Source organism: Eleutherodactylus coqui, chromosome 6, assembly GCF_035609145.1.
Source record: "Eleutherodactylus coqui strain aEleCoq1 chromosome 6, aEleCoq1.hap1, whole genome shotgun sequence".
NCBI classification, from domain to species: Eukaryota; Metazoa; Chordata; class Amphibia; order Anura; family Eleutherodactylidae; genus Eleutherodactylus; species Eleutherodactylus coqui.
Genome location: NC_089842.1, coordinates 36093821 through 36114947, shown reverse-complemented (window position 1 = coordinate 36114947; position 21127 = coordinate 36093821). Strand labels below are relative to the sequence as shown.

The window sequence follows — 21127 nt, the reverse complement described above, 5'->3', positions numbered from 1 at the left end:
AGAGTGAGATGGTTTGTAGACCTAACTCTGTTTGCACCCAGCTCCCAAAAAGGTTCATGAAAAGTGTGGTTTTTTATTTTTTTTTTAAATACTGGATTAGCGAAATTAAACTTCCCCAGTTCGGAGCCTCTGGAGGGTGTTCTGCTGTTCAACTGAGATGGAATTCGGACAACGACCACGTTTAGATTACTTGCTCGCTAATTATGGAAAAAAAGCCCACACTTTTATTAAAGTCATCCATAGGTGGCGCTGTAGCTACGCAAATCACACTGTAAATGTTCAAGAAGTTCCCCTTGGTTCTCAACAATGCTCTCCATGTTCAAAATCCTGTCTTCCAACTTAGTGACTCTGCTCTATTCGCTACAACGTGTCAACAAATGCCGTCTTTCAGATCTGACACTGATGCAGATCTGTCACGGTAGACCTTGTCCACTACAGCGCCACCTATCGACGACTTTTTTTTACTAAGTACTTTTTCAGAAATGGTGAATGTGTTGTCTGAAGTGGCTATCGTCCAAATTTCGTCTCAGCAGAGCGCCCTCCAGAGTCCTCTGAGTTGTGGAAGTTTAATTTGTCTAAGTCTGTAGATTCACATTGGCTTTGGTTACAGTATGCAAAAAAAACATAAAAATATGCTTGTTTGAGCGGCCAATGAGTTCTTAGCGGAGCATATATCAGCGCTGCTTGGGGGTATGTGACGTCGCTGCTTCCCTTCAGATCAGCAGCAGACTGTTCAGTTCCCTAACATCTTACCGCCTGCGTCTTGTTCTCGCTGAATTCCGCAATCGATGGCCCACGTTCACTAAGTACATCTGATCCGTTTCTGTGCACTTAGGCCAATATCAATCTAAATTGCTGTAAATGGTTAATTGATCGGTTTAAAATGTCTCTTCCACCAGAAAATTGATCTGACATGCAAAAAAAAAAGGCAATAACTGTGATTGTAGCGTGAAATCAGCGCCGTTCTAGGAAATAAAAAGATCCTTTCTGAGGAATACAGCAGTTGGGGGGAAAATGCGAATTAGTGCGCGCCTAAGAGAATATCCGCAGATGTAAACCTCTAATTTGGACCAATTTTGTAATTTGCGCGGTCTGTCTAATTGGTCAGAAGTCTGTTTCTGTAAACCCAGACTGGTATATGTTGTGCAAGTCTAAGTGAAGGAGATAATTGGAGGGATTGGCGCCAAATTTATTTCAAGGTGCGTAGCTCTTAAAAGAATCTGGTGACCGGATAGCCCCATTAAACGGTTGCAAATTTATGAAGTATAGCTGAAAATGTGTTAAAATAACAGAATCGGTGGTTCCTAACCATCCTCTGCCCCGGAAACCCACTGCTGCAGCGCCGCGGTCCGCCCAGTTTTCGTTTTGGAATGGCTATCACCTGACTGCTGCAGCCAATCAGAGGCCAGGTTCTATTCTACTGGCATCATGGCAGTATGTAACGGCTGCAGCCTCTGATTCGCTGCAGCAGTCAGGAAGTATCCACTCCTAAACAAAGACCAGGGGGAGCATTGAGCTGCAGGGCTGGATCGCCAGGGAAGAGGATTGGGAAATACCCCCGCTTTTGTTACAGTTGTGGCTATAATTAAAATCTCGTCAGACAACCCCTTCACGTAAGGGAAACTTGAGCCAGTAATCGGCAAGTATAGTTTTGTTCCAAAATTTGCAACATTTTCAGAATTCCTACTTATTAAGTTTGATCACTCCCTATTGTCACTTTTCACATTTATGAAGTGGTCAGAAAACCTGCCTTTTGGGGGGGGGGGGGGGGGTGCAACTTTATTGCAGATCACTTGCAGGTTTTTTTTTTTTTCTTTTTTTTTCTTTTTCTATTTTTGTTTTTTTGCCCAGAACTGGTTTGCGTTGCTTAGTAAAAGTGCGCTTTTCTGTCTTGAAGATCTGCGTTTCCCATTTTTACAAGGCACAGGAGTTGATGATGGTGACTCTTCTGGGTGTTCTGTGACAGGTTTGTTGTGTTTCAGTCGGTTTGGACAATGGCAGTCAAACAAAAACCTGTGTGTGTGGCTTTACAGGCTGCTGACAGGCATTGTGCGGTGTTCGTGACGTCTCTACTTGCTGGAGTTTGCAGTTCAGCTCTGAATGCTGCGGGTCTTGTGACTGCATTGTATTTACAGTAAAGGCTGCTACGATGATGCGTTCAGCTCTATAGGGGTAATGAAGTATAGATTCCCCTCTGACTGCTGGACATTATATGCTTCTGTAATGCTGTATGTGAAACGGAAAATGAAATGGCCAGCGGTTTTAGCACTGCTGAAAACACGGCAACATTTGGTGCCGCGTTTTTGGCAGCGTTAACCGCTCGCCGATTTTCGGGGTGAGGGCTTGTAATAGAAGCCCTACCCCGAAAATCAGTCCCAGTTAGATAGAGGGGAAAAAAAAGAAAGTAATACTCACCTAGCCGCTGCAGTCCGGGTCGTGGCCGCTGGTCTCTGCCGTTGATCCGGGCTTCCCCTGCATTCACAAGTCTATTGCCGGAGGCCAGGTTTGAGAACCCGGCCTCCGGCAATAGAGTGCTGTGATTGGTTGTCGACCAAGCACCGACAACCAATCATAGCACTCTATTGCCGGAGGCGGGGTTCTCAAACCTGGCCTCCGGCAATAGACTTGGGAGTGCCGAGGAAGCCCGGATCAGCGGCAGAGACCAGCGGCCGCGACCTGGACTGCAGTGGCTAGGTGAGTATTGCTTTTTTTTTTTTTTTTTTCTTCAGCATTCTTGATGCTGAAACGGGGCGGAATCTGCAGTAACGCAGCGTTGAAAACAGCGTTTTTCAAACGCCCTGTGTGAGGGAGGCCTTAAACAAGTTGTTCAGTTTTGGGTTTTTTTCTGTTTTGTGGTTTACGTGACGAGCTGTAGTTTTATTGGTACAGTTTTGAGATGCATACAGCTTTTTAGTGTGGTGTGTGTGTGTGTGTGTGTGTGTGTGTGAACGAAATAAATATTGTGGATCAATTCCTTGTTTTTTGTCCTGCAGGATAAATTATGTATTCCCTGAAAATAAGACCCTGTCCTATTATTTATATTTTTATATATAATATTTTTTATTTTTTTGCCCACAAATAAGCGCTAGGTCTTATTTCCAGGGGTTGTCTAATTGCTCGGTCCAGGTCCCTCCCGCTGCTCTCCAGAGCTCTGGCTCGCTGAGAAGCGGCATTGACTGCAGGACGCATGGCTGAGCTCCGGACAGCAGCAGGAAGACCAGGACCGAGCCTGCCAGGTAAGTATTCCATTTATTTATTTATTTTATGTAATGCCACTAGGGCCTTTTTCCCGGGGAGGACTTATATTTCAAGCCTACCCGAAAATCCGGAAAATTCAGGTACGTCTTCTTTCCGGGGTAGATCTTATTTTCGGAAAAGCAGGATAGTGTGCAATTTATTGGGGGCAGAAAGAAGACAAGGTAACAGGTTTCGCGGGGGTCGATGCTGGGGCGCAGTCTGTATCTGACCCGGCCGTGTGTATTCAGACTTCGTGTTTTTTATTTATTTATTTTCTGGGCCCTGTAGGGGACTTTAAACCAGAAAAGCTATGATAATGCATGGAAGTACTTCTGTACTGCAATGCATTATCACTCACCATAGCAATCACAGGTCATGGCAGGCCTTGACGCCATTGTCTGGCCTTCTTTTGCTGTGGCACCCCATTGCGATTAACCAGTGGAGGACCCATGACTGTTCTCACAGATTCCCGCTGTGGCAGCAGAAGGCAGTCTGTCACAGCTGACTCCCGCTGCAGGATGGCGCAGGTTCACTTCTCACCCTGGTCCAGCCACAGGATGTAAGGCCCCCTGTCCACGGGCGATGCAAAGTCCCGCCGCGAGCGGAGAATTGCAGTGATTCTCCACTCGTAGACAGATGCCGGCGCTTTCCATAGCAATGCTATGGAAAGCGTCGGCCGGCGTGGTTCGCCCGTGGACAGGCACTTTAAGTTTATACCCTGTTGTGGCACGTACCATTCTGGCAGGACGTAAGCTTGCATCCTGTGGCGTTAAGGGGTTAATGAGCCACATCGAAAACCTTTGCGACAAGCGCTCTAAACTTACAAATATAAGGCGACGTTCACACTAGCGGTTTTTGCTACCATCTACCTTTTCTGTTGTGAAAACAGCTAAATGGAAAGTAAATTGAAATGAAGAAGGGAAGCGAATGGATTGTTTTCAGTTTGCTTCTGTTTTCGTTGACCACAATATAAAAAAATATATATATAAATAATAAACGTTTCAACTGGAAACAAACGCAGATTGGAGGCTTAAAACACAGAAACTAATTGGAGCTGAAGGCCTTTCAGTTCTGATACATTCATGGGCTGGCAGACTGAAGGTTCCCACAATGGAGGAGCTAGAGGGAAAGTAAAACTCTGGTATTACGAAACTCCTGTGAGCATGTCTGTGACTAGATCCTGCTGTTAGCCAGTGCAGAGGCGGGTCGTATTTACACAGGCAAGTATGATATCCGAGAAACTTGGCTCCATATCGCATCTTAAACCCCCAATCCTGCCTGTGAGTGCAATGTGTTTTTTTTTTTTTTGTTGTTTGTTTGTTTTTTTTTACTTTAACTCTCCTATAGGAAATAATGGTCAAGTTTTCGGCTACCCAGAATGATGAGATGACCTTGAAGGGGTTTTCCCTCAACTAAAAATGGCTTCACAACCTCATCCTCTGTCTTCCGGGTTACTGCTGCAGCCAATCGCTGGCTCTAGAAAGTCACTGCTGTGATTGGCTGCAGCAGTCACATGTCCTGGACCGCAGCAACCAGGAAGGTCAGAGTGGATGGGAAACAATTTTAAGTTGTGGGGAAAAACCCTTCAAGGGAGAGGCGTTTGGAACAAATTGTGTCCCCAATTCACACATGAGTTTACAGATGATATCGCTGCAAGCTGTGGTTACTATTGGTAATCAACTGCAGTTGGACAGCCATGAAAATGATATCCGTTACTCCACTCCCGCAGCAAAGAACTTCTGTCCAAGTTGCATTTAAAGTGGAACTCCATGCAAGTTATTTTATTTGGTATTGTGTGGGGTCGGAGCCACGGTCATGTTCTTACTGGTCCGTGTCCTGTAAAAAGATTTCATCTCACTTCCTGTCCCTGAGAAAACAGGAAATCTACCCCAAAAAGGTCCAGACCCACTCCTGTCCAGAGAACCTCGACCGCCGCTCTCGTCGGACTCCAGTCTGTGTACGTCCCACCTGCAGGGATGGTGCATATGGCACGTCTTACTCTCGCCTATAACATGAATGGGGCAGGCAGCAATCTTTTCATACAGACCATCAGTCCGTGTGACAAAGCGTGTTTGTTGCGTGACTTCATACGCTAGAATGGGTCTGCGACATACACGGATGGAAAGTACGCCTGTCTGACCAAGTATTTGATGGGTTTCTCTTTTGAAGGGATTTTCTGATTGGTGGAAAGACCCCCTTTTTTAAAAGATGAAATCTTTGAAAGTTGGTTTGCTACCAATATGGCCCTTTTTGTATCCCTTGCGCCACTTTGTTTCCCCGGGCCCCTGGATGGTAAACTTGAGCTGTAGTGATACAAACACCTCTCGGGTACTAATGCATATAAAGGCAGACAGGGGTAACTTGCTTCTCCCTTATGTTTGGTGCGTTCCCTCCTCCACATCCTTCCACTCATTGACTTTGTGTTTCCATATTGTGCCAGTGCGTTCGACAACCCTCTGTCCCTCCTATTCCTCACCCACGTCAGTGAGGCTGAGGTCAGCAGTGACGAGGAGAGCGATGAAGAGGATTTCTCTAGTGTGCACTTTGGGTCCAGGTACTGGCCACGTGGCATGTCGACGTGCCCAAGCGCTCACTAACTCTCACCCGTACCGGTTGCTGTGCCTATTCAATGCATTGCAGTTTTTGCAAATGAGTGGACTTTCTATCTGAATTTAACTCTTTAACAGCTCTGGCTGCATGCTGCTACGTAGGTGCAAAGTGACTGCTTTTGGAAATGTTTGTGGGCCTGATCTTCTGGAACGTATTCTACTTTGTTTTAACCCCTTAGCACCCCAGGACGTACATGTACATCCCAGGCGCGCAGGGTTAATATGGCATAGGCTTGTAACAGGGCTGACACCCAGCCAAAACATTGACAGTTTACAGAGATTGTGGTTGTAAACTGCTTAAATGCCCCGAACACCCCCCTCCCACAATGAGATTGCAAGATACTGTCCAGTTGTCATGGCAGCCCAAGGACTGGCATGTGTCTGCCTGCCGAAGCACCATATGCTGCAATACCAAAGTAGTGCAGTATGTGTTACAAGCAATCAAATCTCAAGTTGAAATCCCTCGTGGAAATTTCAAATACACATATGGGTATCCTCACGTTCATTAAAAGTGCAATCCATCAAAATATCGCAAAATGGCTCCATTCTCACTGCAGTAGCCATGCTTGGTATTACAGGCAATATTCCCATTGACATGAATGGTAACTTGCTCTGCAATACCAAGCCTGGCCTCTGCATTGAGTACAGAGCTGTCTGCTTCCTGCAGAAATCAGCTCCATCTATGAGCGCACCAGCCCAGTCACCCGCTATAAGCAGCCTGGCCTACTATTGATCATCTATCTTGAGAATAGACTATCAATACTTTACAACTGGACAACCCCTTTAACAAAGGTGCGCTGGTCGTAGCGCCATACACGTGAGACACTTGGTGTACTGGATACTCCTATCATGTTTGGTCCTCAGTGTCCCTTAACAAGTGTATTGATTCTCCTTGCTGTATTTGGCTACTGATTGCTCTGATCTGCGTCGGTCATTGCCCCAGCGGCATTGTGTGTCTACAGTGAAGAACTGTTTTTGGTTGCCACTGACTGACTATGGTGTTTTTAAATTGGTGTGATCCATAATGTAATGGCCAAGAGTATTTTTGGTAAGTTTTTAATGAGTTTAGGGTACAGCCCCACAATGCAGTGACCACATGGGGCTGAAACAACACGCGATGGCCAACGGTCGCCCAATAATGCCAGTAAAATTGTGTGCCATTAGCTGCTGCACAAAGTATTAAGGCAGCAGAATGCAGTCCTAAGCTCTCACTCATGACCTGAAGGTTGCAGGCTCAATACCTGCATGCTTCAGGTAGCTGGATCAAGGTTGACTCAGCCTTTCTGAGGTTGGTAAAATGAGTACCCAACTTGCTGGGGGTAATAAACAAATTACCTGAAAGCGCTACGGAATACGTTGGTGCTATACAAACATGTCCTACTGCTTCGCGGGGCTGTACCCTAATGAAGGGTTGCCATTGGTAGTGCATGGAATGAGCACAGCTGTGACTATGTTGCCTTTTGAAACTCTCAATAGTCACGTTTTCATTTTCCAGGTTTATAGTTTTACGCCTCCTACTTGATTCCTTAGTAGTTATATCCTTGGGCTACACTGGAAGGAGATGACCTAACCGCTGTGTGGACTCTGAGTACTAAACCCTAACAAACCTCGTGTTCTGGACTTCGTGTCTTTTGGCGCTTGCTCACTAACTTCCTTTTTTCCTGAGAATAGCTGATACTGTTAAATCTTCAAGTTTGAGACCTTGTGTACTGGATAATCCAGGATTAATAGAGATTTGCAGATTTTGGAAAATTGGTTTTTGTGTGTTAATTCTTCTTTTTTTTTTTTTCTGCTAAGATTAAATTGATCTAGTGTTTCTGCTCTCCTGCAGTGGAACTAGTAGTACGGAGTCCTGCGGCGATCACTTCACAATAGAAGCTTGCAAAGAAACAGAGATGCTCAACTACCTCATTGAGTGCTTTGATAGAGTGGGAATAGAGGAGAGAAAAGCACCAAAGGTAAAGATAAATGAGATGACATGGCATCATGCGTCCACTGGGTGGCGCACTTGTTCTGTCACTTCTATTCTCTGCCTCATCCTGTGATTGACATGTATTGCATAATGATGGGATATAATAATTCCCCCCCCCCCCCTCCTTCTTTTTTTTCTTGTATTCCTTCTGTAGATGTGCAGTCAGCCAGATGTGAGCCAGCTCCTGAGCAACATTCGATCACAGTGTATCTGCCATGCTGCTCTGGTGTTGCAGGGAGCACTCACCCAGCCAAGGTAGGTACCACCCAGTACAAGATATTCAATCCCTATCAGTCACATTAACTGGGTTGAACCAGAATTAAAGCGCTGATTGTGCGCCACAAATACACAGGGGTTGGAGCGGATGTCTCTGCTCTAACCTCTGTGAAGTGGCCAGTGTTTGTAACTGCAAGTGCAGCTCACATTGAAATCAGTGGGAGATGTGTCTGCAGTTACAAGCGTTGGCCACTTCAAAGGTTAGAGCATGTCCTACTCTAGTGCGGGCCTCACACGGACGGCTTCCATTGCAGTCAATGCAGTCAATGGAAGCCGCCCATCTCGCGGCGATTCTGAAATGTCAATTTCGAAATCGCCCTGCATGCGCATCATCGCCGGTACATCCGCAGCAAAGAGAAAAACCATCACACAGGTATGTGGGGATCACCCCTAGGGCACAGGGAATCTTGCAGTCGGAATCCAACCAGGCCGTGTGCATTCGGCCTTAGAGCAGTTAGATTTTCGGTGTAGATCTGCACCCAAATCCACAGCCTATTTAGTGTGAATGTACCCTTAGACTATGTTCACATATAGCAGAAATGCAGTGGAAAATCCTGCTGCAAAATCCTCAGCATTCACATCAAAAGTAAAAATCTGCACCATTGGTGGAGTCTGGCTCAAATTCAGCTGCTTTCGGCCTGCCACTCCTCTCGCCTCGCAATCAGCAGCCCTTCAATGCAGCACACGGAGCAGCCCTCACCTTCCTCACCCGACAGCTACAACTAAGAGCTGCTGCTGCCAGTCAGGGGATATGGAAGTGGGTGCATCGCCTGACCGTCAGCTTAGTAGTGGTTGCCACGTGAGGGCGGTTCTGTGCGCTGCCGTCAGGGGCTTCTAACTGCAAGGTAGGAGCAGTGGCAGGCTAAAATCGGCTGGTGGTCCACAGCTAATTTCGAGTTACAATCCACATCAAAACCGATTGATTAAAACCGACGCAGCATTTCTGCAGCATGTGAACATACTCTTAAAGCAGTTTTCCACCCAGAACAAGATGTCTCCGATCCACTATGGGGATTTATTGATTTTCATATAAAGCTTCATGCAGTTTCCCAGTTGTGCCGCTTCCTTTCATGTAATATTTCTGTCTCAGGTCTGTACAGCAACAGTCTCTCCTGGTGCCATATATGCTCTGTAGGAACTTGCCTTTTGGCTTCATTCAAGAACTTGTAAGGACGACATATCAGGATGAGGAGGTGTTTAAACAGGTAACCTAAGGGTCAACTTAGCGTTGGAACAAGTGAGCATCAGCCATATCGTTTACTTTCAGACGGCATCTGTTTACATGCACAGATAATTGTTTGCGGGTTTGTTTTTTTTGGTCATAGCTTGTTCAGTCTATTGTTTTGTCGGGGATGTCTGCAAGTGCCCGGGGACGGTCTGCGAATGACTGAACCATCTCCATTTACACGAAACAACTGGCGAATGATGAACAACGACTTTTATAAGCTAATTATCGTACAACGTTCAATCGTTTGCCATGTTTACACTGAACTATTAACTTTCATTTTCGCGCGATGTAACAATTATTTGGACGATAATGGTTTCGTTTAAAAGGGTCCCAAGTTCTGGATCCTTTACCTATTTGTGTAATTGGTTGAGAGAATCTATAAACTTGGTGACAACTCTTTACATGGAACGAACTGATGAACCCCCAAGAAACAAAGCCTTACTGATTCATTTTTTTTTCTAATGTCCGCAGATTTTTATTCCTATTCTGCAAGGATTGGCTCTGGCAGCTAAAGATTGTTCGTTGGATAGTGACAACTTCAAATACCCGTTAATGGTAAGGAGGCTGCGCCGCTGCTCAGTGGGGGCAACCCCAGAACTTTTAGAAGATGAAAGACTCTTCCAGTTGCATCAGATTGGAGGGAGGGCGGCATTATTTACACCCCGTAGTCACGTCCCGCAGATCACCGCACCATTACCACACCTCTGTGTGTGCTAAAGGGTTTCGTTATAGTTTGTCTGCAATGGTCTGTATTTGTCTTGAATCCTGTAAAATTTGTCTGTTTAATTGCAAAATAATCACACGTAAAAAATATATGCAAATTCTGAGGTTCTGTAACAGCGCAGAAATCCTCTGCATCATTTATAGCTGTGTCTGAAAATCCCAATAAAGGGAACCTAGAGACTGAAATTTAAATAGACATGTGAGGGCTTGCAAGACCCCTACTTCCATCCTTTGGTGGTCCATGCCCCTTAATGCTTTATGAATACATTAGATACTTTTGTGTGACTTGGGGATAATTCGCACAGGCATATTTTCAGATATTAGGGCTGTGTGTGTAACTGACAGTACATGGACATATTAAGGGTGGATTCAGACGACCGTATATCTGCTCGGTTTTCACGCCGAGCCGATATATGGTGTCCATCTGCAGGGGGGGGGGGGGGATGGAAGAGCCAGGAGCAGGAACTGAGCTCCCGCCCTCTCTCCGCCCCTCTGCACTATTTGCATTGAAAGGAGGCGGGACGGGGGCAAGGCGAAGTTCCGAGAATTAGCCCCCGTCCCCGCCCCACCTCTCCTCATTGCAAATAGTGCAGAGGGGGCAGAGAGGGGGCGGGAGCTCAGAGCACTGCTCCTGGCTCTTCCAGCCCCCCCATGCAGAGAGAGACGACGTATATCGGCTGGGCGTGAAAACCGAGCCGATATACGTTCGTCTGAATCCAGCCATGGACTGATTTGTTCTATGTACTTTAAAAAAAAATTTTTTTTAAAGTCTGTCAACCAGAATTACCCATTCAATATGAGTGTATTGGGGGGAAAAAATTACAGAGCGCCTGTGAATGACCCCTGTGTGCATTCAGTTTTTCACTGATCATCTCTTAGCAATTCAAGAAAAATATTTGCCCTTTTCAGTTTTTTGGGTTTTTTTTGCACACGAGAAAAATGCATGGCGCGTGGATATAAACACAACTGACATGTACAATACCTACCCGGTTTCCCTGAAAATAAGACCTAGCATGATTTTTCAGAATTTTTTGACGATGCAGAATGATTTTTCAGGCTTTTTGAGAATGCTTGAAATATAATCCCTGCTCATGGACACGCTCGTCTGAATGAGACCTATACAGGGTGATTCATAAACGGTGGTGCAGAAGTAAGCTGATTCTGTCATACATGAAATGACCTAGAGCAGCCAGAATGGCATGAGAAGATAGCAGAACCCTTCATGCACCTTACAGATGATCAATGTGGGCGCTGCAGTGACATGGCAGAATGATAAAGGGGTTCTGACATTAAAAAATATATATATTCTATACTTGCCTATTTCTCCCCCGTCAGTTTTCTTACCACATCTCCTCTACCATCTTCTTCCGTCTCCTGAAGTCCCCCGGGTCACCTCCCCCCCAGATGGCCGATTCATCTTCTTACGGTGACAAAGCGTCCATTGCCGGCATTCTCCTTCTTGCAGGGTAATGTATCAAGTCACTAGTAGGGCTAACAGCCTAGCAAGGAGTGCCGAGCTAATGCAGAGACTGCGCATGCATGCTGTTTTGCGGCAATAGTATGGGAACATGGCGAGTCAGCGCACATGCGCAGTCTCGGCAATAGCTCAGCATTCCTGGCTAGGCAGTTAACGCTACATCACTAGTAATGTGACCTACACTGACCTGCTGGAAGGAGACTGCCGAGAATGGACGCTCCATAACAAGAATAGGAAGATCCGGCCTACTTGCTGTGACCAGTGGACTGGAGAAGATGTGGTAAGAGGACTTTCTGGGGAGGAATAGGTAAGTTTCACTGCATCAGAAATGCGTTGTTTTGGGTGGTCTTATTGTCGGCCTGTATATTTGACCACCCACCTCCATTCATAATAAGCAGCGGTCGTTGGAAGATTGAGCGACTCCATTTCCACGGAGTGAGAAGCCGCTCAGTAGGCTTTCGAAATGGAACGACTAGCGACTACTGAGCGACCTCTCAGTCTGCCCTGTCAGTGGCTGTCTGTACATGGACTGACAGTTGCCCGTAATTGGTCTTTTGAGCGATTATTCGGGTGACTATTAGCCCATGTAAGGGTACTTGAAGACTTTGCTAACCCTGCCCTCTCAGATATTGCTTAGCTGAAAATGGAACACCCCAGGAGGAGATTGACTCTTGTATTCTCTGCAGGACTTCTACAGGGTCATGCTCTGTGCAAGAACCTGTTACTAGCAATGATTTCTGCTGAATGTTGGTGATCGTTTATAGTTCTTGGCTTTCAGTAATGCATTGTCTCCTCTGCAGGCTTTAGGTGAACTTTGTGAGATTAAATTTGGAAAGACTCATCCCGTCTGCTGCTTGGTAAGTTATTATTTTAATATTCCTTTTTGTATCCAGGAGGGGATATTCTTTTCCTTGTTGAAGGCCCAATACGAGAGCGCACCACAGGGATGTAGGGAGCCTTACAGGCCATGCAATGTGCCTAGGGGTGTAACCCAAACCTTACATTACACTGATGAGGGGCGTGAACCCTTGAAAGAGCTGTATGTACACAGGTGCTCAGGTTTGGTTACATCGCTGGTCATATGGCAAGGCCTTTTAAGAGGCCAAATAATGACTCATTGCTTTTCTCAGTGCCAAATTGAGAACTTTGCAACTTTCTTATGTTCCGTTTGTCAAAATGCCTCATCGCACTCCTTTTTGTTTTAGATGGCCTCTCTACCCCTTTGGTTACCCAAACCTCTGAGCCCTGCGACTGGCCGTGAGCTACAGCGACTGTCTTACCTTGGTTCTTTCTTCAGTCTTTCGGTCTTTGCTGAAGATGATGTAAGTTTCTTCAGGATTTCCGTGAGGTTTTGCTTTTTTGCCTCTGAGTTTTCTCATACCCTCCCACCCCCCGCCTTATAATGTTTAAGTGTTCCCTTCAGACTCTATCATTCTATAAAAACAATCTTTGAACATGAGTTATCGCCTGGGTCATCTGGTGCAAACTCCTGCTCAATGCAGGATTCACTAAGTCATCCCAGACAGATGTCTATCCAGCCTCTGAAGACTTCCATTAAAGGAGAACTCCCCACCTCCTGTGGCAATCTGTTCCACTCATTGATCACCCTCACTGTCTAATATCTAATCTGTGTCTCCTCCCTTTCAGTTTCATCCCATTGCTTCTAGTCTTTCCTTGTACAAATGACAATAGGGCTGATCCCTCTGCAGTGTGACAGCCCTTCAGATATTTGTAGACAGCTATTAAGTCTCCTCTCAGTCTTCTTTTTTGCAAGCTAAACATTCCCAGATCCTTTAACCGTTCCTCATAGGACATGATTTGCACACCGCTCACCATACTGGTAGCTCTTCTATGAACTTTCTTCACTTTGTCTATGTCTTTTTTAAAGTGGGGTGCCCAGAACTGGACACAGTACAGTGTTCCAGATGAGGTCTGACTAAGGGAGAGGAGAGGGGGATAATTACCTCACGTCTTCTAGACTCTCTGCTTCTTTTAATACATACCAGAGATGCATTTGCCTTTTTTTTGCTGCTGCATCACACTGTTGACTCATGTTCAGTCTGTGATCTATTAGTATATCCAAGTCTTTTTCACACGTGCTGCTGCTTAACCCAATTCCTCCCATTTTGTATGTGCCTTTTTGTTTTCATTTTTATTGCCCAGATGTAGGATTTTGCATTTAAATACCGTTCTGTTAGTCGCTGCCCACTGTGTAAGCATTTCTAGATCTTTTTTGAATTCTCTCCCTCTCCCTTCTCCAGTGTTAGTCATCCCTCCTAACTTTGTGTCACCGGCAAATTTGATCAGTTTTCCCTCCGTTGTCTACATTAGATAATTTATACAAGTGTTGAACAACACTGAGCCTAGGACAGAGCCTTGTGGTACCCCACGTGACAGTTGTGAATCTACCTAACCGTTGCCTTGTCATTCCCATGTTTCATCATTTTTTTTTTCGTTATGAGTGGGATTGTTTGTCAAATGCTTTACTAAAGTCAAGATATACCATATCTACTGCATTTTCCTGATCAATGCAGACAGTGATTCTGTCATTGAAGGAAATTAGATTTGTCTGGCATGACTTGTCTGTTACAAACCCATGCTGGCTCTGGTTAGTTACTCTATTTTAATCCAAGTACTTGCATACATGCTGTTTTATAACTTGTTCAAAGATCTTTCCTGGTATAAAAGTCAGGCTCACAGGCCTGTAGTATCCTGGGTCCACCTGTATTCCCTCTTTAGAAGATGGGGACAACATTTACTCTTCTCCAATCTTCTGGGAATTCTCCTGTTCGCCAGGAATTTTCAAAGATTATGGCGAGTGGTTCAGCCATTACCTCTGCTGCTTGTAGCATCTTTGACTTTTCTCTTGCTTTTGCCCCCACCCAATATACTTTTATTGCTTTTGGCCTCTGTTGCAAGCCTCAATTCATTATTAGCTTTAGCTTTTCTGACACTTGCCCTACAGCTTCTGCAGACCCCATTATATTCTTCTTTAGATATTACCTTCTTTTTCCATTTGATAAACATATATTTCTTTGTTTTTAACGTGTGTAAAGTTCTGTGTTCATCCATCCTGGTCTCTTTAAATGCTTCCCATTCTTCCTTCTTTTAGGGATAGTTAACGATGTGCTTTTGAGAATCTCTTTTTGCAGTATTTCCCAACCTTCTTGGACATTTCTGTCCTTAAGAACATACATCCAATGGATTTTTTTTCTATCCTCTTTCTGAGTTCATTGAAATCTGCCTTTCTGAAGTCCAACCTTGAGGTCTGAGTCTTTTCAGGTCTTCCTCCCCTTGTTTATCCAAAATTCAATAATGACCTGATCACTGCCTCTTATGGCCCTAGCCACCCCTATTTCCTCAACCATTCCCTCCCTGTTAAGAATAAGGTCAAGATAACAGATCCTTTTATTTTTCCTGGTTATAATTATATAATTGGCATAACTTTTTATCTCACTGCAGAATAAAGTTGTTGAGAAATACTTCTCTGGTCCTGCAATTACTTTAGAAAATACACGAGTGGTCAGTCAGTCACTTCAGCATTACTTGGAGTCCGCACGGGTGAGTGTTGCTGCTGCTGTGGGCACTGATGTCTGTAGGGGCCAATCTCTTAAGTGATTCTTTTATTTGTGTTCGAACGGGATTGATATTAAATCCCTGAAGACCAGCATTCCCATAACAGAAACATTGTACAGCCACGCATACGTTTCTCATGTGTCGACTGCTGCAGGACAAATGGTGTGACGTGACAATGTGAGCATTGTATGATAAGGAGGGGAGGAGAGCCGCCAGTACTTACAGCTGATGGTGGGGGAGCAGCAGCAGTTCTGTTCAGCTCACTAATCAGCAATTTGTATGGGCAGCTGCTATAGAGCCCACCTTTGATCATTTCCACACAGCAGGGGAGAAGAGCCACCCATACAAACAGCTGACTGCTGAGTGCTGGAGGGAACTGCTGCTGTTCCCCCGCCGCCACTAAGCCCCACTAATCATCTGTTAGTACGGGCTCCCTCACTGTATATTTGGTCTCGGACGGCAACTGGGTGAGAAGGATGTGCAATGTTTTTCATACTGCTGCCAGCTGGGCTGAACTTTGGCCCATTCGCTTTATAGGACACAGGGACTCACACACCCACCCACCCACCTGTATGACAGCCCGGCGCTCCCAGCGGGGGATCAGCTGGATGCAGTGAACAAGCAGCTCCCCTCTTGTCCTCTGCATCCTCCACTGGGAGCGCTCGGCTGTATGGCAGCTGGGCGCTCCCAGTCCCCCACCACCACCCCGCTTGTCCTTTGCATCCTCCGCTATAAGACAGCTGGGCGCTCCTAGCGGGGAATAGTTGGATGAAGTGAACAAGTGGCTTCCCGCTTGTTCTCTGCATCCTCCAGAGCGCAAGGTGATCGATCATCTTGCGATGTAAATGATGCAACGATTATCACTCAAAAGACCTCTCTTGAGCTGTAATCGTTGTCTAAATGGGCCTTTACTCTGGCTGCTGATTAGGTGCTGTGTCTTGCAAAACCTAATGGGCTTTTGTACATGTCAGATATGGGGACCATTGTTAAAGGGGTATTCCAGGCAAAAAATATTGATGACCTATCACCTGGGTAGGTCATCATTAGTTAATTGCTGAAGACCCGCTGGTTGGGATCCCCAATGATGAGCTAATCACTCCACTCGTCAGTGCAGCAGGGCTGGATATCATAAGAAATGGCAGCAGAAGTGCCATAGCTGGTTTCACTTCAACTGACATCCATAAGAACTTCCATGTCTGACCACAGTGTCTGAGGCGGAAGTTTAATAGTCTGCTTCAGCTTCTGTGGATTTTTAATATAAGTGAAGCTCAACTATGGCAATTCTGCTGTTTCCTATAACAACATCTGACCCCGCTGTACTGACTGCGGGCCGGGAATTAGTTGATTTAAATGTTGATGACCTATCCTAAGGGTAGATCATCAATAGTTTTTGCCCAGAATCCCACTTAAAGACCAAGACTATCATATGGCAGTCAATCATCACCCCACGATCACACCAGTGCAGCGCCAATGGGCTAACAGAGGTAAAATACTACTCGAATACCATGATTGGTATTACTGCAGGTGCGCAAAATACCAATCGAATTTGCAGTAGAAATGTAGATCTACTCATGCTGAATGAATCTTAAATTCCTACTGCTAATTGGATTTAAGTGCTTTAGTTCCATTGGACTAGTAAGCCCTATAGGCACCTGTAATATAACAGGTAGTGTGCAGAGCATGATCATCGTTGGCTTATGGCAGAGAGCCACCTACTGGATATGGTGCATGCATGGCTGCTGAGCCCTCCCCATCCTACTGGTTTAATATACAGTATGATGTAGGACGTTAAATGGGTTGACCTACTTCTTGCTGTTTTTCTGTGGGAAGCACACCACTTCTTACATTGCACAGTGGTTTGGGTTGGCACAGAGTCCTACTGAAGGGATTGGGACTTGGTCTGCAGTACCAACTTGGGCCACTCTGCAATGTCTGGAGCAGTCTGAATCCTGCAGTAAAACTGCTAGAAGTGGGACAACCCCTTTTTAATGTGCCGTTCGTTAAAGTTGGACAGTTTGGTAATTTGACCACATGGGGGCGGGGTTCCACTGCCGGTATAATTTTTTAGATGCAATTCAGAAGGTTTCATTAATGCTGCAAGAATTTATTACATGCCTTTTTTATGTTTTTGTTTCTAGCAAGAATTATTCAAGATTCTACACAGTATTTTGCTAAATGGTGAGACCCGGGAATCTGCTCTGAATTACATGGCTGCCATAGTCAATGGCAATATGAAAAAGGCACAGATGCAGGTATAGTTTCCTCCACAATTCATGTCTTTTGTATGACAGTAGAGCATTGTTAATCCAGTTTGTTTTTTGTACACCACAGACGGACGACCGGCTGGTGTCTACCGATGGCTTCATGCTGAACTTTTTATGGGTGTTACAGCAGCTTAGCACCAAGATTAAGCTGGAAACTGTGGACCCCATGTATATTTTCCATGCAAAATGTCGCATAGCACTGCCCAGTGATGAGACCCGTATCAAAGCCTCAATGGAGGAGGTCGCCAGCTGGATGGCAGAGCTGAGTAGGTGTCATGTCCTATTTGGATTCTGTTTTTTTTTTTTTTTCCTGGCATTCAAAAAGATTAACATAAACATTAGTAGGTTAGTTGTCCAGGTAGATACAATGGCTATTCTAATGTATATCCCATAATATGTATTCTGATTTATACCATTTGTAGATCAAGAGTCTTCTTCATTCTCGGAGCCCAAGTTTCCTACGGAGTGCTTCTTTCTGACCTTGCACGCTCATCACCTCGCTATTCTGCCTAGCTGCCGCCGTTATATCCGACGATTAAGGGCCATCCGGGAGCTGAACAGGTTAGCTGCAATGCATTTGTAATTTGGACAGAGTTTTGCTCTTTGGAAAGCGTTTCTTCCTATAGACCCTGTTAAATCATATGAACATAATGAAGAGAAGCCATCAACTCGGGACTCTTCTGTCAGTGCAGCAGGGCCGGATGTCGTTATAGGGGAGGACAGCGCTAGTGCCATAGTTGGCTTCACCAGGAGGTCCTAGGTTGGATCCCATTAACTTAAAGGGGTTGTCTCGCGCCGAAACGTTTTTTGTTTTTTTTTCAATAGCCCCCCCCCCCCGTTCGGCGCGAGACAAACCCGATGCATGTGTTGAAAAAAAAAAACGGATAGTACTTACCCGAATCCCCGCGCTCCGGTGACTTCTTACTTACCTTGCGAAGATGGCCGCCGGGATCTTCACCCTCGGTGGACCGCAGGTCTTCTGTGCGGTCCATTGCCGATTCCAGCCTCCTGATTGGCTGGAATCGGCACACGTGACGGGGCGGAGCTACGAGGAGCGCTCTCCAGCACGAGCAGCCCCATTCAACACGGAGAAGACTGGACTGCGCAAGCGCGTCTAATCGGGCGATTAGACGCTGAAAATTAGACGGCACCATGGAGACGAGGACGCTAGCAACGGAACAGGTAAGTGAATAACTTCTGTATGGCTCATAATTAATGCACAATGTACATTACAAAGTGCATTAATATGGCCATACAGAAGTGTATAACCCAACTTTGTTTCGCGGGACAACCCCTTTAAATGCAGGGGATATGAATAGGAAGTGGGAACTGCTTCATCAGTTGTATCAGAATTTTATTCACAGCAGTTGGGTAACGTATTCATGGTTCATAGATTTACTGAAAACATGTACGTATTACTGCTTTTCTTCCTACTCAACCTTAGGACAGTGGAAGAGCTGAAGAACAATGAGAGTCAATGGAAAGATTCCCCGCTTGCTGCCAGACACAGAGAGATGCTAAAACGCTGTAAAACTCAGCTGAAGGTTTGTTCTTATTGACAGAATATTTTGTATTGCGCAGGAAGAATAAGTCCTTCTGGGAGAGGGTATACATTGATTCGCCATTTTGAGGAGGATATTGGCAATATAGTTCACTAAAAACATAGATTCTGTGAGATGCTGTTTCTGCCCCGTAAGGCTGTAGCATTGCACTGGATGGATAGGAGACCCCCGACTCTCCCCCAATTGGCATAATCTGCTTCATTCTATTCTCCCATATATGGAAAAATAGTCTATAAATAATATAGAAAGTGCCCAGATAAATTCTACAAAATCTGAGGAATTTGGTGTGGCTCATCAACCACAACCCACACGCAAAACGCATTATGGCAATTGTAACCGCTTTTATGTACTTGAACCTAAACCTAAAATGTTCTTTTATTTTCAATAAAACGAGTTTAAAAAAAAGCAAGTCACAGATTCTTGGTTGTATTAACACTGCAGAATTCGATGTGGAGTTTTCCACACTGATTCCATTTCTTAAACCGTAAACAGAAATCTGTAGCTAAGCTGCATACGCTTTGCCATGGATTTACACTTTGATTTAGCCCCATGCATGGGCAAAACCTACATGCAAAATTTCCACCGCAATTCGGCAACAATCTGTTAAAGAAGTGACGACATGTCATTTCTTAACGAGATCCATATGCAGATTTTGCCCATTCGCAGCAGGAAAATCCACGTCCGTTCCCACCCTGTGAGCTCACCCTTGTAAGAGTGGGTCTTCCTTCTGTGCGCTGTATGTCTAGCAACCACTATAAATTCAGTGCTTTGAAATCTAATGACTTCCTCATCTGTTGACACTGCAGAAGCTAGTACGTTGCAAGGCTTGTGCTGATGCTGGTTTGCTGGACGAAAATTTCCTTAGAAGATGCCTCAATTTCTATGGAATGGTTATACAACTCTTATTACGCATGGTGGATCCTGCTTACCCAAGGTAAGTTCTCTTGATCTGAAGCATGTACCATCCCTCCAAGGGCATTTGGTGGAACTGGCATCTATCGGTACATCATACCGTGTTGCTCAGAAAATAAGACACAGTCTTATATTTTTTGCCGCAAAAGAGGCACGGTGTCTTATTTTCAGGGGTGGTTTAATACTAACCTAGCAGGCGCCGTCCAGGTCCTTCCTGCTGGGCTGCGGCGCTCCGGTAATCTTCTGTGTAGTCCTCAGCGGTGAGGGAGCATTCTCTTTCTGGTAACAGGGTTTGTATACCCCGCCTCTAGCAAGAGATTGCTGTGATTGGTTCAGGAACGCCACCTTAGCCAAATGTCATTCAATAAATGCCTGTGATTGGTTCATCGAGCGCTGTCTCTGAAGTGGCGTTAACTATCAAAAGTGCTAACTTGGTGATAAAGTGCAAATCCCATAAGCACAAGTGGATTGAAACGCTAGTGACCATTTAACATCTAGATTAGCAGTGCGCGTTTGTAGCCAAATTCTGCACTTCTCTTCTATAATTTGGTCACTTCTATTTTAATATAACTATCGTTGTATCAGGGTTTCTCATGACAAATTAATTTTTTTTCTTCTCTCCCAGTATAACGCTGCCTTTAAGTCCAGACATTCCCAAGATATTTGCTGCACTGCCTGAGTTTTATGTAGAAGATGTAGCTGAATTTTTGTTTTTTATTGTGCAGTAAGTAAACTGTTTTATCATTGCTCCTCTTTGTATACGGCTCTACACGGTCCCGTAAAGGCTTGTAGTTCTTGTCGATCACTTGCCGGGGCGTTTTTTAATCATTGCGTTTCTTGGCTTTCTTCCAGATATGCTCCTCAGGTTCTTTTTGAGTCTTGTACACAGGATGTTGCGACGTTCCTGGTGGTGCTACTATGCAACCAGAATTATATCCGAAACCCATACTTAGTGGCCAAGCTGGTGGAGGTGATGTTTGTAACTAATCCAGCAATTCAGCATCGGACTCAGAAGTTTTTTGAGATGATCGAAGGTCACCCTTTGTCAACCAAACTTCTTGTACCCTCGCTGATGAAGTTTTACACAGGTAAGGGACAATGTAGCCATTCACAGTAGTTTTTTTTTTTTTTTCTTAACTTTCAGTCCATTTTATTCTGGTCCCTCCTCTCCTGTTATTTCGACCAGTTTTGGGTTGACCTGATGTAATAGGATTGCATTGTGGTGGTGGTCTGTGGTGTCATTTCATCCTGTTGATTGGCACTGGGCAGCAATCCTAGCCTAATACAAGCC

General features: G+C 45.1%; 1 protein-coding gene across 2 annotated transcripts in view; it reads left to right on the top strand.

Annotated features, from left to right (window-relative positions):
* UBE4B (ubiquitination factor E4B) overlaps positions 1–21127 on the top strand; it is a 65633-nt gene that overhangs the window by 31546 nt on the left and 12960 nt on the right. Inside the window, exons 8-22 of one of the 2 annotated variants that reach the window (XM_066606583.1) lie at positions 5678–5791; positions 7678–7804; positions 7973–8073; positions 9185–9299; positions 9794–9877; positions 12323–12379; positions 12728–12844; positions 14985–15083; positions 17237–17350; positions 17430–17628; positions 17785–17923; positions 18807–18906; positions 19731–19858; positions 20462–20560; positions 20689–20924. In XM_066606583.1, the coding sequence (XP_066462680.1) occupies positions 5678–5791; positions 7678–7804; positions 7973–8073; positions 9185–9299; positions 9794–9877; positions 12323–12379; positions 12728–12844; positions 14985–15083; positions 17237–17350; positions 17430–17628; positions 17785–17923; positions 18807–18906; positions 19731–19858; positions 20462–20560; positions 20689–20924 (1829 nt within the window). The remainder of the gene's footprint in view (positions 1–5677; positions 5792–7677; positions 7805–7972; positions 8074–9184; positions 9300–9793; positions 9878–12322; positions 12380–12727; positions 12845–14984; positions 15084–17236; positions 17351–17429; positions 17629–17784; positions 17924–18806; positions 18907–19730; positions 19859–20461; positions 20561–20688; positions 20925–21127) is intronic. The other variant, XM_066606584.1, reaches the window with a different exon arrangement.